General features: G+C 39.9%; 1 protein-coding gene across 1 annotated transcript in view; it reads left to right on the forward strand.

Moving 5' to 3' along the window:
• The first annotated feature begins 15,847 nt into the window (after positions 1 to 15,847).
• Positions 15,848 to 17,727, forward strand: part of GYPA (glycophorin A (MNS blood group)) — a 37,375-nt gene continuing 35,495 nt past the window's right edge. The window contains exon 1 of the mRNA XM_029956590.1: positions 15,848 to 15,933. Within this exon, the coding sequence (XP_029812450.1) occupies positions 15,891 to 15,933 (43 nt within the window). The 5' untranslated portion in view covers positions 15,848 to 15,890. The remainder of the gene's footprint in view (positions 15,934 to 17,727) is intronic.

The following is a 17,727-nucleotide window of genomic DNA, read 5'->3' on the forward strand; positions in this document are numbered from 1 at the left end:
TCCAATCGTGCCAAGTTCTTATGGGCATCGCTGTTCAGATTACATGTCCAATAACCATATTTGGCTTGTATTTTGACAGGATCAGGCTTACCCAAAAGAGAATTTAGCCCTCCCAGATGACCTGAATGATAACTCACATGTTTTGCTACTTGCTGGAAAAGCACCAAAATAGTAAGGTGAACTACCCCAGGACACTGCTAATGATCTGGGATAGCATAAATTTGTTGGTTTGCTTTAATAGAGGAAAGTTCCACTTTGCAGACTTAAACAAAGGAGAATGACTAGGTAAGTGAGGTAATACAGAAGAGATAAATGATACCTGGGCAGGCAGAATTTCAAAATCTCTCTAAAAAGAAATTTTCTCTCTTCATACCTTCTCAGAGAAATTTTATAAACAATACATAACTGATTCTACTTTTGTGCCAAATAATAGCTTCATACATACACACACACATGCATGTACATATCTGTGATTTATATATGTACCTCACTATTAAATAAAATTATCTTTATCATAATAAAAAAATAGTCCCATAAGTCTGAAGCATAATAAGAGTAAAATAAAATTAACGAGTGTTTGAAATATGGGTCTGAATCATTTTATAAATACAAACGCAAACCTGGTGTCTCATAGACTTTAGAACACATAGTCTGTGAAATTCCATAAAGGAGACAGCTTTCAGATATAAGATCTGAAATATTAGAATTCCTATATAAATATTTCCTTTAAGTTAACAGCTATTTCATGGTAATGGTTTTTAAGACATCATTAACTACTATCTGTAGTTTTTGCAGTTAACTAAATTTTCACATGAATCTTATAACAGGTTCCCAACATGTTTTCTTTCCAATGTGTCTCTGAAGATACAGTGGAAAATGTGACTTTTATTTACAACTTAATAAATAATTCAGTGATGTGAAGTGTTTTAAGTACAGTAATGTGCTACTTTAAACAAAGTGGTGAAAATATATAACTGATCATGTCTAGTTGTTTTCACTTCTTTTAAGGTTTAGATTTCTTTTGCCTGACTGTCTGATTTAACTTAAAAAAAAAAAACTCATGGAAAGTGGGAACCTTGGATACTTCAAAGTTAACCAAGATCAAAGGCAAGTGAAGTCCGCTGAATAAGGAACAAGCCTGAATGCAAAATGTATCACGTTGATATTGGCTTGAAGTCTCTTAGTTTACGGTTTGTACCAAAGCCTTAACCTTGGATTTGTCAGGTATCTGGGCACTGGGAGTTCTTATAGAAAAGAACAGTTTGCTTCGTTTCTCTGAGAGACTGATTCAAACACAGACTCATCAACGTGACCAGGTAACTAACTTAGCTGTTGATAACAAACATTGAAAATGTGGGAGACTTCTCAACTATTGCATTTTTGTTCACTGTTTATAACTCCTGACAAACATACACCTTCCACATGCTGCACCTTAATTCCAGAAACCTCATTTTTTAAAATATGAATCATGGGAACATGCTGCGAACACTTAACTTAGCTATTGCATCTTCTGCTGCTTGATGCACCCTTTGGTGAATGAGACAGTTTCTTTGAATGTTTGCAGGATTCCAATCTCGCTTTGAAATCTTCTTGGTTCTCCTTAATATTAGGGTCTGGGGATTTGTTGGATTATGTTAGATTCAAAAAGTGCAGAATCATTAGCATACGAAAAGGTGGTGTGGTCTGTAATTCAAAAGGTGCAACGGGTGTTCTTGAATGTTCTGCTTCATTGAAGCCCTCGCACACCACACATGTTACCAGTAAAAGGTACGACGTTTTTTCCTTGAAATGGTCCATGCTGTTTCATTTGAAATGCTGTGTGCTGCTGCTGGGTGTTCTGTGGCTCTGTCTCAACAACATTGCTCAGAAACTCACATTCAGCAGGTATCAGCCAATAGGCCCTTTGGTATCAGAGGAGGAAATAAATCACCTTCTACAGAAACACCCATCTGTTTTGAATAGTCCCACAGATAGATGACTCTCTGTTTCAGAGAATATTTAATGTTAGAAAAAACTAGTCCAAACAGTTTACTCTCCTTAAGACTAAGCAGCAAGAGGTCTTCCAGTAAATGCTTCAAAAACTGCCTAACAGGAGGGGCCAGAAACATCCCTCTGTGACTCAAAATCAAAATGGAAAGAAAAAAATTACTAATAATCTTTATGACTTTGGTGACCTCTAGTGATCAAAACAGAGAACAAACTTACCAGGTGTTTTTTTTCTTTCTAGAGAAGAGGGATCTTCCAAAATCAGAAATTATATATTTGTTTTGTGATTTTTCTAATCACTCTTTAAGGAATTTAACTGGGTAACTAATCTTTCTCATTAGCGAATAGCAATGTCTTCTCATAGTAGAATCCTTCATAAACACCGAGGGAAAAATCTCATTATTTGAGATTATATTCTTTTCAGTCTTGTTTCTCTGCATTTGTATCCAGGTTCCTAGCAATGTACAAAAGTAGATAATTTTCCAAAAAGAACAATTTTTTACTGCTCAATTAATATTTCATAATAATTCATTTAAACATTTCTGTACTATTGGCTATTTAGGTGGCTTTGAATTCTTTTTCTCATCATCGAAGCTAATTCTCTGAACTCTACCAGCACTATAGCATCAAAATAAACTCTTAGAAATAACATTTCCAGTTCCAAAAATGTGCAAAGTGGAACTGTTGTCAATACATAGTATCAAATTCCCAGATAATTCTAAGAAAGAAACAGTCACCTAGACATGATTAACGTGTCATCCAGAGATGGGGCACCTTGGTGGCTCAGTCCGCTGAGTGTCCAGCTTCAGCTCAGATCATGATCACCCGGTTCATGAGTTCAAGTCCTGTGTCGGGCTCTGTGCCGACAGCTAGCTCAGAAACTGAAGCCTGTCTTCAGATTCTGTGTCTCCCTCTCTCTCTGACCCTCCCTTGCTCACGCTCTCTCTCTCTCTCTCTCTCTCTCTCTCTCAAAATAAATAAAACATTTAAAAAATTTTTTTAAAAAGGGTCATCCAGAAGAAACATGTGGCAAACTGAAAGATCTCTGGCAGTCTACATGCACAGCGACCATATAAGCATGCCGGGAAGGGCCTATGGCTGAAGAGGGAGCCAAGAATAATCTAGAATGCTGCTATATGAACTGCATAATGAAGCACTTGCTCCTTAGTGCAGCTTATGCCATTTAAAAAAAGGAATATCCAGAGTTACCAGGTTGTGAGGAACTCTGTTTTGTAAACACATATAGACATATGGCTCCCACATCAGCGAAAACCTCTCGTCGAACATAAGGTATTTATTTACTAGCTATCAACTGAAGGCTATACATGGAACGTTGTTGCTAAAGGCTTAATTTTTTAATGGTTTCTGTATTCACAGGGTAAATACGCAGTTCTCCTTTTTTCCTCTTCATGAGATAAACAATGCCCAGGTAAAGTTTGCAATAGAAGCAAAAGCAGGGGAAGAGAAATTCCGGACATCTGTTTTCACACTTATCCAAGTAAGGGCAGCATGTTCTGAAATACTTTCTCAAAGTATAAATTCAATTTCCTGGCCACACTGCTTTATGAGTTCGCACTGTCAAAGAGATGTACTGTGTTCAGCAACCACACTACACAGGCCCCTCCCTCCCAGGAGGATGTATTTGAACATGACAGGACTGGCTCATTTCTAAATGCCATGTTCATATACTCTTTGTCCCTCAATACAAATTACAGAAAGTAAAAATCAATAAAATCTCCTGCATTGATTAAAACTGAGGAAGGTTCGAAGGGATGAGTGGCATGACCTAAAAAGATTGAGAGACGCAGTTTTGGAGCAACGTATATCTATGTCCTCATGGTAGGAGCATCATTTGGTGAAGTTGAAGCATGTGTACCAAGGTCCAGCCAACGGGCCCTTGCTTCCAAGCAAGCCATGCACTCTACATACAGCTGGCCTCCCAGTAGCTACAAATAGCCACACTGGCTTTTTCCCAAGATCAAATAATGAAAGAAACATGACTTCCACAGAGACTGGGGCCTCCTGGGCTGGCTCCTCAGCCTTCTCCCCACTCAAAGATATGAATGCCACAAAGATGCTGATGCTTTGACTAGAAGACCTGCTGTACCTGGACATCCTGCTCCCCGGGTGTGGCATTGCCTCAGATTCCGAATTTCAGGCTACTTCTCTCTGATTATTTGTGCCTTCTACTGTAAATCAGTGCTGAGTAGTAATGGAAACCAAAAACAAACAAACAAACAAACAAACAAACAAAACTCATAACAGAAAAGAAAAGCTTAGAGGACCCGGAAGAAAGGTATTAGGGATGGTTTCCCCTGGGCCTGGTTAGGAAGAAGCAGCTCAAGCAACATTCTGTGTTTGCATCCCTCTACTCAAAATACCATGTGAAATATGCCCAGGTAGCTCCTGAACCTCGCTCACCCAAGGCAAAGACTCTATACAGAGCCAAAGTAATTTTTCTTTACTGAATGGCACATGTCAACAAAGTGAGACATTTATTATGTACTTTGACATTCTCCCCAGATAAGTCATGATATCCATTAGGTGTGTCATCCATTGTGTTCTAATTTTTTATCACCTATGGCATTTTGCAGAACCATTACGATCTATCAAATTTAAACAGATAAATCCCTAAACTACTACTGAAGCTATTGAAGAATCACATTACCACAATCTTGTTTTCTTTCTTATGGCATAGTAATTTCTTATATGTTCTTTTAAACTGTATCTAGCCATAGTCAGAATTTCTGCACTGAAGGCAGTGCATTAGAAACACTACCATATGACTTATTTATTAAATCATACCAGCTAATAGAATGTGAGTCTACTAACATAGTAATTAACTGTATGTTTGAAAATGGCTTCTCCTATCATTTCTTATTCTGAGAACTTTTGTCCTATAAAGATAGACATCCAAATTTTCCAGTAATTTCTTCTCCTTCCCTCCTGTGTCCAAGATCTGAATAGAATGTCTGAATAAAAAGGATGCTGGCCTTCTGGACTGCCCCATTCTATGAAGGAAAAAAACAGCCCTGGCTCTTTGGCTGAACCACATAAATGAGAAACAGATTTGTGCAATATGAGTTTGCTCCAAGCCACAGAAGGCCAGCACCATCCTCTGGCATATTTTTGAGACTAAAGGGTAATTGAATCCCTTCTACACTTGACAGAAAGATAGAAAGAAAGAAAGAAGGAAAGAAAGAAAGAAAGAAAGAAAGAAAGAAAGAAAGAAAGAAAGGAAGGAAGGAAGGAAGGAAGGAGAGAAAAAAGGAAAGAAAAGAAAAGAAGAGAAAAGGAAAAAAGAAAAGAAAAGAAAAAAGAAAACAGCAAAGTTTGTCTGGGAGAGACAGTGCAGGCTCACATCTCACTTACGGGAGCGTCATGGTAGGACTTAGGGGCATATTTGGATTGAACTAAATATCCCACAGGACTATCCATGCATAAAAGGGCCCTTTAATCTTTTGAAGCCAAATAATCTGCAGTGACTTCAGTCTTCACTCCTGTTGTGGAAACTTGTGAAGCCGCCTCTTTTGGTCCCTGCCAGTTCGGCTCAGCCTCAGCTTTGCCTCATTCTGGTCATGATTCCCTAATTAGGCACATCAAGGTCTGCCCTCATTAAGACTCTCTTGGTTACAAGCATCTCAGACCTACTTCAAAATAGCTTCCTAGAATGAGAGAATTTATTGCAAGGACAAGGGCCCCTCACAGACTCCAGGCGTCAGAAAGGGAAGAACCCAGGCAGTTCGGTGGACCTCAGGAAATTTTTGCTGATAATCACCTGAGAACTCCATCGGTAATAGAGATTAACTTCTAACTTCCAGTCTTCTGTGCTTCTCAATAAAATATTCAGAGGGGAATTAGATGGGTTCAAGTTGTATCAGGTGTACATGTGTGAGCGAATCAGCTATGGACAAAATTAGTGGTCACATAATAAGATATATGTCACCTGCCCACCTCTGAAGGATAGAAAGGTACCCCAAGAAATTCTGGACAAAAAAAATGTCTTTAATAAGGTTTCATCTGGCTGTTACAGGAACCTGGAACCTACTTGAAACCACATGGCCTATGCCACCTCCATGTCTCCAGTTCCCAAGGGTAGGTTTAGAGATATTTTGGGACCTGTCCACTCAGTCTAAGGACAGTGCAGACTTTCCCCTGTCCCCTGCCCAGCAGTAGCTCCCTTCTTTCTGGGTACAGGCTGACACCTTCTCACCTCTATCCCCAGTCCTGATTCCTCTTCTGAGTGCCAGGTTAAGTCATCCATTTCCTACTTGTCCTCTCCACTGGAATCTTCTAGGGAAATCTCCAGTTCAACATATCCAAATGTAACTCATCATCTTCCTTCACAGACCTGGTTTGCCGGCAGAATATCCTGTCTTTAAGTGGGACCACAACTCACCCAGTCATGCAAGCGGGAAGCTTGGAAGCAACCCGTGGTCTGCCTCTCCTTGTCCTTCTCCAGTCAAACACAAGACCATTCAATACTAAGTTTGAATTAGTTGCTGAATCAGTTCAACTAACTCTCAACAGCTGCCTCAAATACCTGGCTTTTCTGTAGTTCAATTTCTTTTTTTTTAAGTTTATTTATTTATTTTGAGAGAGAGAGTACAAGGGAGGGGCAGAGGGAGAGAGAGAATTTGAGGCAGGCTCCACACTATCAGTGCAGAGTCCAATGAGGGGCTCGATCTCATGAACCATGAGATCATGACCTGAGCCGAAACAAAGAATTGGGTGTTCAACCGACTGAGCCACCCAGGCACTCCTGTGCTTCAATTTCTAAGGCCTTCTTGTTCTTTTTGTCAGCAGAGTTCCCTCCCTAGCAGCTGTTCTCCGTCCCGGGGACAGTCTGGCACCATACTGCCTGCCATGGCCTACCAATCGTCTATGGTACGAACCTCCAAATCCTAACATGGTTTACAATCTCACTGTCCACAGTCTTTAGCCATGCTTCCTGCCATTCTCAGTCCTCTCTATTCCCCTGCCATAAGGAGTCAAGTTCACTCCTCTGAACAGTAGGCACCTGTCTCTGGGCACAGAGAAGTCTCTATCTAAAGCTCCTTTACCTACCCCTGCATGCACATAGAGAACAATGTCCTGATTTTAGTATTTGATCTGCCCCGGTCCTTCCAGACTGTGCTAATTGACATTTCATTACATAGTCTAGTATAATAGGAGGGAGTATAGTTTACAGAATATAAACCTGGGCTTTGGTGACAGACTGCTTGGATTCAAATCCTGGCTCCATCACATGCTAGGGGAATGGTCGTTAATTCATAGAATCATGATGAGGATTAATATATTACCCATAAGAAGTAGTTACTGTAATGCCTGATCCTTGGTTAGTATTCAATAATTTTTCATTAAGGTCATGGATTTGTTAGATGAAGCCAACAAGAGTAATAGTGTAACAGGAAGCCTATGGTATTCAAACCTGAAAATAAATGTATTACTTGGAGTTTGGCTGGCTGTCTGGGGCTATAGAAGCTCACCTGTATTTATCACTACAGCAAGCCCCCCAGTTTCTGTCCTCTGACCCCCAAGAGTGCAGCCAGGAAAGACAAAAAAAAAACAGATATTGGGATGAATAATCCCAGAATTTTATAAAATACCACCAGTTTCTTTGGGTTGGTTTTTAAGTTTTTAATAAATTAGAAGCCTATCACTGAAAAGGACTCTTTGCTGTTTACCTATTGACATTTGAAACAGGTGATGCAGCTGCTCCTCCAAATTTGGCGTACTGGGGACCATGGTGAGAACATCACAAGGAAAATTCTGTTATTGGCATCATAGTCATGTTCAGATATGAGAGGTAATGGGGAGTTACATGGTCACATGGAGGGAATCTTTTCTTTCCTTGGGGGGATTTGCCTGTTTGTTGATTTCTTCCACGGGGCCATTAATAGGTTGTAAGCAGAAGGACAATATGGGGTTGGGGGGGGGCTGTCAGAGCTTTTGGTGGTTAATCAGGGCTAGCATAACAGATGGGAACTAGAGGAACCCCAACCACAGAGCCTGTTTCCCCCACAGGACAATTTGTGAATTCTAGAATGGCATAGTAGTCTGTGAGCTAAACTGGAAAAACAGAGCAAACTTCGGGCAGGGGAGAAGCCTGCAACAAACCATAATGAGACTCTTCCTCAGAACATCTTCACTTAACTATATGGATGGGAAGCTAGAAAGCTAAGGTCCCTGTCCTACATTAAATATATATATGTCTCTGTGTGTATGTGATTGTGTGTGTGTGTATTTGGCATGCAAAGAGGTAGGAAAATGTGAGAAAAATTATGTTTTTTTAAAATAAAAGCTGATGGTGGTACAACAATGTGGATGTATTTTAGTATGCCTCAAAGGGAACCTTAAAAAATGTTAAAATGGGGGGTGCACCTGGGTGGCTCAGTCCGTTAAGCGTCCAACTTCAGCTCAGAGCCTGGAGCCTGCTTCAGATTCTGTCTCCCTCTCTCTCTGCCCCTCCCCAACTCATGCTGTGTCTCTCTTTCTCAAGAATAAATAAACATTAAAAACATTTAATGGCAAATTTTATGTTACAAATATTTTGCCATAATACAAATAAATAAACAAGATAAAGGCTGAACTACAAACCATTCAACTATTGGAGTCAGCTGACAATAACATTAGAATATCTATGATTAGTTATGTTCAAGAAATCAAAGTAAAAGGTTCATAGAACAAATGAAAATAAGTAAAATTTTAACTGTCAATTGGAAAGTATAAAGAGAATAAAACGTGCATTCTGAATTACCAATGCAACGTCAGAATCAAAGAACTCATGATATAGGCTTAACAGCAGACTAGACACAGCAAATGACAGGATTATTAAAGGTCATTCATTAGATAATATCCAAACTTTATAAAGCACAGTAATACATATTAAAAAATATATAAGGTGAGTAATTAAAAAGTTTAATGTATGCATAACTGAAATGGCAGAGAGGAAAGTGAAAGACAATATTTGAAAATATTTAAAAGGAGAATGGTCAAGATTTTCCAAACCTGCTAAAAATATCAATTCATAAACTTAAGAAGTTCAGATTCCCCTCCCTTCAATTACATGCAGACATATCACAGCCAAAAATCTAAGACAAAGAGAAAATGTTAAAAGCAGCCAGGAGACAAAAACACACATTACCCTCAATGAAGGCACAATAACTTGGAAACAGATGATCTTTTCAGTAAAAAGAGGAGTCTGGTTAATAGTCACAGTAATGTAAAAGAAAGATCTCCTTATCTATCAAAAAAGCAATCTGAATAAATCTTTTGAACTTTAGGATAAGCAGGAGGAAATCCAGACATGATAACATGTCATCCGATTTATATGAAATTCAAGAAGAGACAAAACTAATGAATGGTGTTAGAAGTCAGAGCAGTGGTTCCCTAAGTGCAGCAAAGTATCTGTTGACTGGAAGGAAAAAGAGAGAAATTACTGGGTATGCTGGAAATGTTCTGTATCCTTATCTGAGAGGTGGTTTCTCACACACACACACACACACACACACGCATGTACACACATGTATGTATGTATGTGTATGTATAACTGATCCATCGAACTGCACACCTAAAATTTGTGTATGTTTCATATCAATAAAAAATCAAAAAGTACTATTCATCCTGTATCCTTTGCTGAGACCCTCCCCACAGTATTTCTTTATGTAGAGAACAAGGGCCAAATTCATGCACATGAAGGTAAAAGGCAGACTGAACTGACACCCTAGACATTGGAAAGCACAAACATGCAGGTTTGCGTGTATGTCCTCAGAATTCCAGTTTTACAAACCACTACCATATTGTCCAGACCATCATTTATGCTGTTTTCTCTGCCTAAAATGTGCTTTCTTCTCTCTTGACCTGGTTACTCATCCTTTATGTCTCTTTGCTTCTGGAAAGTCTTTCCAGAACCCTGTGTCTGAATTAGGAGACTCCCTTTAAAAAATTTATTACTGAAGGATAATTGACATACAATGCTATTTTAGTTTCAGGTGTACAACGTATCGATATTCAGATGTATAACTCAATACATTACTCAGTACTCACCATGATAAGTGTAATCACCATCTGTCACCATACATTATTACAATATTATTGACTATATTTCCTATGCCGTACTTTTCATCTCTGTGACTTATTTTACAGCTGGGTATTTGTACTCTTAATCCCCTTCCTTTTGAGTTTGGAGCCTCTTCTTGTGCACCCATGGTGCTCTTTCCTCACTATTACATATCCCTGGCACTCCATAATGCACTTCCCTTCTTACTTGTTTGTCCCCCAGGTAATCTGTAAGTTCCTGAAGAGGAAGCTGAGTTACTGAAGGTTGTATCTCTGATACTTGATACAGTATCATTTGTTGAATGATTGAATGGATGCAGAACAAACTGGACCTGTTAACCATCCATGGAAAGGCCATGCCTGGTTCCTGATTCCAGTCGGACTTTGAGACGACCCACAGCACGTGTTCACGCCTACTCCTCATGGTGAGGAGAGTTACTGATTTCTTGGGTGTCACTGAGCACACCTCCAACACGCAGCACATCACCTTATGGCTGTGAACAAGGGAAATGGGGACCCGGGTTAAATCTCTGCTCCAAAAGGCCTTAAACAGATATCCTAACCATCTAAATTGGATTTATAAACCCAAATGCAGAAAGGAGCTGGGTAGAGAGTATAAATGGATATAGTGGATTATTGTTCACAATTATTCACTGCCCTTCCTGTAAGTGTTTTATATAACCTCACATTGCTGTGTGATTTCAGGACTTCCCTTTGGAGGAAGTATACTTCCTTGCCCCCCTGATGGCAGCTTGGCCTGTGGTGCACTTTGGCCAATAAAGTGTGAGCAAAAATGGCATGTACCATGTGTGAGCAGAAGCATTAAAAGCCATTGCTCCATTTGGCCACTTTCCTTGTCCCTCTCCACCAAGAACAGCATATTCTAATGGCGGGCTGCTCCTTCAGTCTGGATCCTGGAAGCTGAAGTCCTTCCACAGGCAAAATGTAATAGAAGCAGGAAATGAACCAATGCTGCTGAAGACACTGAGGCCTTGACGTTTTTCCAGATTATTAGGTAGTCTGAGCTGACTGCTGCAAGCATCCGGTGACGGGCTTGGCTCACTCAAGAAAGCCTATCTGTCCCAAGGGACAGCCAATCCTCCCTCAGCTCCCGTGGGTCCTGGCTGGGCGGGGATGCAAGCTCACTTTTGACAATCTTCCTGACGTTTTAGAGGGGCCAGAATGTTAATTAAATCCTCTCTTAATAAATGCCTACTATGAACAACAATACATACCTCCTTTTCATTAAAAAAATAAGTAAGTCCCCTCCTGATTTTTAATTAAAATCTGACACAGTCTAAATATTGGCAACTAAATCAATATGTTTAAAAAGACACTTACTGCCAAATCTAAGTAAGGAATACACTTGCAATCTCTTACCTACCCCTCAATTTTCTCATGTACAAAATAAGAATAATACAGGTAACCCTCACTTTTTGAAATTTTCTTGGTGTGCCACTTTGCTTTCACGAAAGACCTATCTACATTAGAACCTGTTTTCAGTAACCTAAAGAAATCCGAAGAGGATTTTCGTTTTTAGGAAAAAAGAGGAAAAGTGAAAATAGCATCCAGTGTTTGTTGGGCAGCTGACGGGGGTGGTGGCAGCAGCCAGAGCAGCCCCGCGCAGCTCCCTCCGTAGGTACTGTACTCAGCATTCCCCACATCCAGCCACCCCAGCTTCGAACTGAGTCTCTGAGCACCTGTGCTTTAGCTCAATTTATTTTGTGCATCTGTTAGTAAGATGCGTCCTAACATATTAGAAAAGCCTAACAGTGGGGCGCCTGGGTGGCTCAGTGGGTTAAAGGTCCTACTTCGGATCAGGTCATGATGTCACGGTTTGTGGGTTCAAGCCCGCATCCAGCTGTGTGCTGACAGCTTGGAACCTGGAGCCTGTTTCAGATTTTGTACCTCCTCTCTCTCTTTCTCTCTGCCCCTCCCTGGCTCTCACTGACTCTCTCTCAAAAATAAATAAACATTAAAAAAAGAAAAGCCGAAGAGAGGTTTGGGGGTGGGGGTTCTGGAAATGCTCAGATATGTTTCCATATAAATTAATGATAATTGCTTCTTTGCTTAATGCCATTTGGGCCTATGAAAAGTGTCAAGAGAATGCTCTATGTTTAGACATCAGGGGAAACCTGTATCTACTCTGCCTAATAGGGTTATTCTGAGCATCGGATTTGTCTAAATTTGTGTTTGTTTTAAATTTGAAATGGTAAAATAACAAAAGAAGGTGAAGGACAGAAGTGAAACCACTCTGGCAAAACTGGCTGCAGTTTCCTGAAGATGACAGCAGTGCAAGCCACTCCGTTTCAACTTTCCTGTCCCTCTCCTCCTCTTCGGTTCTCCTCGCAAAACATACAAAGTAGACTTCTCCACAGGCTGAGCAGACTATCAGCAGCCATCGTGAGGGACAGTCTGATCCTGGAATCGTGGGGACGTAAGTAATTGGCAGAAAGGGATAACCCCCACGGGGACTGAAACAAGTTCGAGCTAGGTTGAAAGATCCAAATTGACTTTCCTACTTTGCCAAATTATAATTCATCCTTCATCTAGGCCAGTGACAATCAAGAAAAAATAGCCTAAAGACATCCAGTACCAAAAAATTGAGATAAGATTTCTATGTGATTAAATGTCTCAAAAGTATTTGTTTTTTACTTTAGGCATTGACTCAAAATATTCAAAAGAAATGTAAATTTGTCTGACCCTTTTGCATGATTATCTTACAGGTAGGGTTTCATGGTGATCCTGAATATGTGTTTCAGTAAGAATATTAAGAAGATTGGTGAAATGCGTGGAAGGGAGAAGTGTAATCTGATGTACATTTTTTTTTTCTGTTGCATCTTCAGGTCTCACATTTTTCCTTCCATTATGCAGACAGGCCACTAGAGGTCACTGTACAGTCTTCCATGCACCTTGTGTGTAATGCTGGGTCCAGTTTCTACACTGAGACCCCTACAGGCTTTGCCTGTCTTTAGTAAAGTCAGCTAGTGTCAACATATCTGCCTGAAGGAAGCTACAAACCCATGCTTGACCCAAGGGCAATTCCCGCTCCCACATTATTAAGAACTAACTAGTGCTTCCAAGTGACCGAGAGCAAAGCACCCACCTCTTACCTGTGTGTTCATGTTCGTGTAGGTGACTACCTGTGTCATCTGGTGGCCAGCACTGATGACAGTTTACTGACTACCCCTCCGCCTCTGGAGGGTATTCCAGCAGATGCTGAAGGTGAAACAAGGGAGATAAGACTTACAAATATAATGAAAAGGATCATGCAGGAAAACAAATAACTAGCCTAAGGGCTATAGCAATTCCAAGAATGGTTAAGAAGTGGTCTGCTAGGAAAGCAAGAGGTCACATGAAGAAAAGTGTTCTCAGAGGCCAATCAGTCCAGGTGGAAGAAGGTATAAACGCTGGATTTTACAGTGATTTTTTTGTTTCTCCCTCAGAAAGAGACTTCCATGCTCAGGGTAGCCTTAAACTTGACTTAGGAGATAGATGATAGATAATAGATAGATGATTGATAGATAGATAGATAGATGATAGATAAATGATAGATCCACCTCTGTTCTCAATGATTGCCTGAGAGAAATAGCTTTCCTCTGCAGTATAATATTTATTTGTTATTTATTGATTTGACAAATATTTATTGTCAACTGTGCCCCAAGCACTCGGTGGTAAATAAGATAGCCATAGGGCATCTTAGAATTCACAGTTCAGTGAGGACACGAAGACGGTGCAGTGCAGATCATATAGTGTTAAGTCCTATGATAAGAGAAGTACAACGTAAGTACGGAACTGGGGCCCCTGTCGCAGATAGGAAGTTAGGGAAGCCTTCCCAGAGGAAGTACTCTGAAATTGGGATCCTAAGCATATATATAGAAACAGATCATGTAAGAAGACAGTAAGTGTGTTCCAGACAGAGGTAACAGGCACAAAGAAAAAAAAAAAGAAGCAAAACAGGATTTTATTCTTGTATATACAATTTTGGATCTTGCCATTTTCTGCTTATGTCTTTTTATCCTGAGTCTCCATATCAACAGTTTTTGAAAATAATATTTGATCTTATTTTTTGAAAATATTGTTTTAATAGCTAGTAATAGTAATCCATTGTGAGGATAGTGACTAATTTGTTTACCTATTTTCTTTTTTTGGTATTAACGTTTATTCATTTTTGAGAGACAGAGCATGAGTGGGGGAGGGGCAGAGAGAGACACACACACAGAATCTGAAGCAGGCTCCAGGCTGTCAGCTGTCAGCACCGAGCCAGATGCGGGGCTGGAACCCATGAACCGTGAGATCATGACCTGAGTAGAAGTCGGACCCTCAACCGACTGAACCACTCAGGAGCCCCTTATTTTTCCTATTTTCAAAGGGCAATAGCATTTTTAGCGCTCACGCGGATGGTTCTATCCTTAAAATTATAAAATCATGTGACATAATCTTTAGTGCTCATATTAATATACAAAATAAATCTTCTTTATTTGGCTATCTGTTCAAAACATTTCTGCAATCCAACCTGATATCGAGCCCTAGCAAAGACTAAATTAAGCAAGATTTTCCATTTACTGAATATTGGTTACATTTAATGATTGGCAAATTAATTTTGCTGTAATTGTTTTACATGAATTGGTATGGCCTTCAGAGAGGCTTCAGGACTTTTTTAATGTTTTATTTATTTTTGATACACATTCTTGTGCTGTGCCTCAGAGTCCCTTGTATGGCCCTCAGTCTTAGTCCCTCCTCAAGTCTGCATCTCAGTGCCTTCTCTATCCCCCAGAACCCCTCTCTGGGATGTTAACTGACGTTTATCTCCATGTTTCCCCCAGTAAGTGATTTTTTTTTTTGTCTGTGGTTCCGTTTCCTAAGGCTGCAAACCATTAATTTCCTAAATAGTTTCTTAACCACATTTTGGGTAAAAACATACATATAATTTATTTGACAAATTGCTGGCATAGTAAATTGATTTTCTGGGTCAAGCAGGAAAGATATTCACAGCTCTAACAGGAAGGAGATCACCTTCTTTTGAGCTGTTTCAGATTTAATTCAAATGATTGTTTTTTCTGCCTCCCTTTAAAATGGATCTGCCTCAGCCTTCCATACCCCTCATTTTAACCTATTTTACAACAAAATTTTTTGGGTTGTCTGTTTTTGTTTTTGAGTGTTTGCATTTATTGCCTGGGCATTCACTCACGCTTACTTGGTATTTTGGAGAGAGATGACTCACTGACCACAGCGATGTGGACACTAGCTATTGAATTGAAACGCTGTTTTGTATTCAAATTTTTTTCATATCACTGAGTGACTTGTCATGAGTTTGACAGTTCTTTCAAACCCCAGAGCACTCAGTGGTAAGGTAAGTTCTCAAATACATTTATTTCATGTGTAAGAAGTCACTGTCATCCTGGCCCACAGGAATACCTACATGAAAAATGAGAAGGTCTCTAGCTCCCTCACAGCTACCCCAGCCTCGCTCAGGACCCCGAGTCTCGGGTCTTCAAGGCCCAATTCCTCTTCGTTCAAATGGGCAGCTCCTGGAGACCACTGTCTTGCTGGGGCCACTTAATTTATACGAAGTAGATTTAACATTTAGCAGCCAGTCCCCTGAAGTGAGAATTTTACTTAACACTTTAATAATCCCAATTAAGCAGGTATCCATGTATCTTTATTGACAGATGTTTCACAAATTTGCATAATTTAAAATGCCTCCCAAGCCTATCAACAGATGCCTCAGAAAGGTGTGTCTGAAAGATAAGAGAGTCCCAGCTGAGGCCATGGACTGCCACTCCAGTTGTCTTCCGTGGTTTTCTCGTATTGACTTTTGAGAGCCAGCTCATGATCTCAGGATGTACAAAAAAATTATATTACTGACTGTATTACTGTTCTCAGGTAAGTGGAAATTTTTTTTAGCATGATGCTATTATATTGGATATCAGATTATAGGTTAAAATGTAAACTACCTGATTTTAGTTCTGTCTTAAATGAATAAATAAATGAGTAGTATCTCAGATCCTAGTCTGGTGGGTGGATTTCTATTGGGACTCAGCAGGTAAGGTGGAGGAAACTGGGTTAAGGAGTTCCATAATTGTGGCTGGATCACAATTTTCTAGTATGAGAAGCATGCTTCAGTTTGAAGCCAAGCTACAGTGAAAATAATTGTATCAAATATTATGAGAAATATCTCTGTGTGAATAAATTTGTTGCCTTATTTGTTCTTAATGAGGTTAGCTTCTAGATTAAACAGTTGTTAATGAAAGTGATGGTAGATATACAACCCTCAGTTTTCAAAACATTCTCTGAAAAATTATAATCTCCTTCACCCACCAAAAAAGCACAAGCTACAAGCATGAACTCTGAATCCATAGGGGAGCTATTTCCCGCTCTTTGGTCCTTTACTGAGGTATGATGGAGGAAAAAGAAAAAGCAGCTTATTGGCCTAGGTGTTAGGTGGTTTGGGGAGAAATCAAAATCAATCCATTAAGATGAAGAAATAACATAGGGTTTTACTAAGTTGTATTAAATTAACAGTATTTTGGGCCTCTTTCTGAGAATGTTATGGTTAATGTCTTCTCAAATGCAGTGTCTGTGTTAGAAATACTAGTGCCCAGCACATAGATAAGGGACAGGCAGTTATTTGGAGCCTACGGAGCCCTCAGACATTGCTCTAACTCAAACTGGAGCACATTCTGAGCATCCACTGGACACTCTGTAGGAGACAGAAACAGGAGCCAGCATTTTCTACGATGTATTAATGGATAAAAAAGTGTAATGGTTATAGCATAGGCATGAAGAAAAGACAGAACTAAACTCTAACCTGGTTCGTCATCTGACAGGCTGGGGAACCTTAAGGCAAATGATGCTCTTTCCATCTCCCTGTCTTCATCTGTAAGAGGCCCGCAGTGTTGGTACGTGCCTCCTACTAATGAAATAGGGACTATACAAAGGAATAATAAATTAGTAAATAATGTAGCTATGATAGTAATTACTGACTAGGGAACAAATCTGGGTCTGTGATGATTTCTGAGAAGTCAGGGAGAATGGGAAAATTATAGGAAAACAGAAGGCTAACAAAATTAGTCTAATTTTTTTTAAGTAGCAAAGTATGAAAACATTTAGCTCAAAGAAAAGAAAACAAGCAGAAGGGGTGTAGTATAATATTTAAATATATTCCAATACTTCTAGAGCTATTGCACAGAAAAGGGAAGAGGTACCGTACCGTCTGTTCAGAGGGCAAAGGAGGCCTACTCAACCGAACTAGATGTGTTACCCATTTTTTGTTTTGTTTTGTTTCTTAAATTTTTTAATGTTTATTTGTCGTAACCCGATGGCTGGGACCGCTCATCCCTGGCGATCGGCGGTACCAGTTTAGTCCACCCGACTGGCAGGGCGGAGAATCCTCGCAGGTCCTTCTCCTGAGGGAGGGAGAGAAAAAGGGGGCAAGAGAGAGAGACGCAAAGAGTAAAGACAGAACTCACGGTTCTCTGATCAGGCGAAAGAGAGCGTTTATTTAAAGAACTGTTCTTTATATAGTCTTCAGGGGGGGAAGACAAGGCAAGCTGACCTAGGCAGGCTACAGAGTCAAATGCATATCAAAGAAGCGCCCCGACTTTGCCTCAGCAATCTTGGGGGATGGAGAACTAACACTGAATACGGTTTTGATCTTTTGTGTGCCTTGGCCACTCA

Source organism: Suricata suricatta, chromosome 1 (genome assembly GCF_006229205.1).
Source record: "Suricata suricatta isolate VVHF042 chromosome 1, meerkat_22Aug2017_6uvM2_HiC, whole genome shotgun sequence".
NCBI lineage: Eukaryota > Metazoa > Chordata > Mammalia > Carnivora > Herpestidae > Suricata > Suricata suricatta.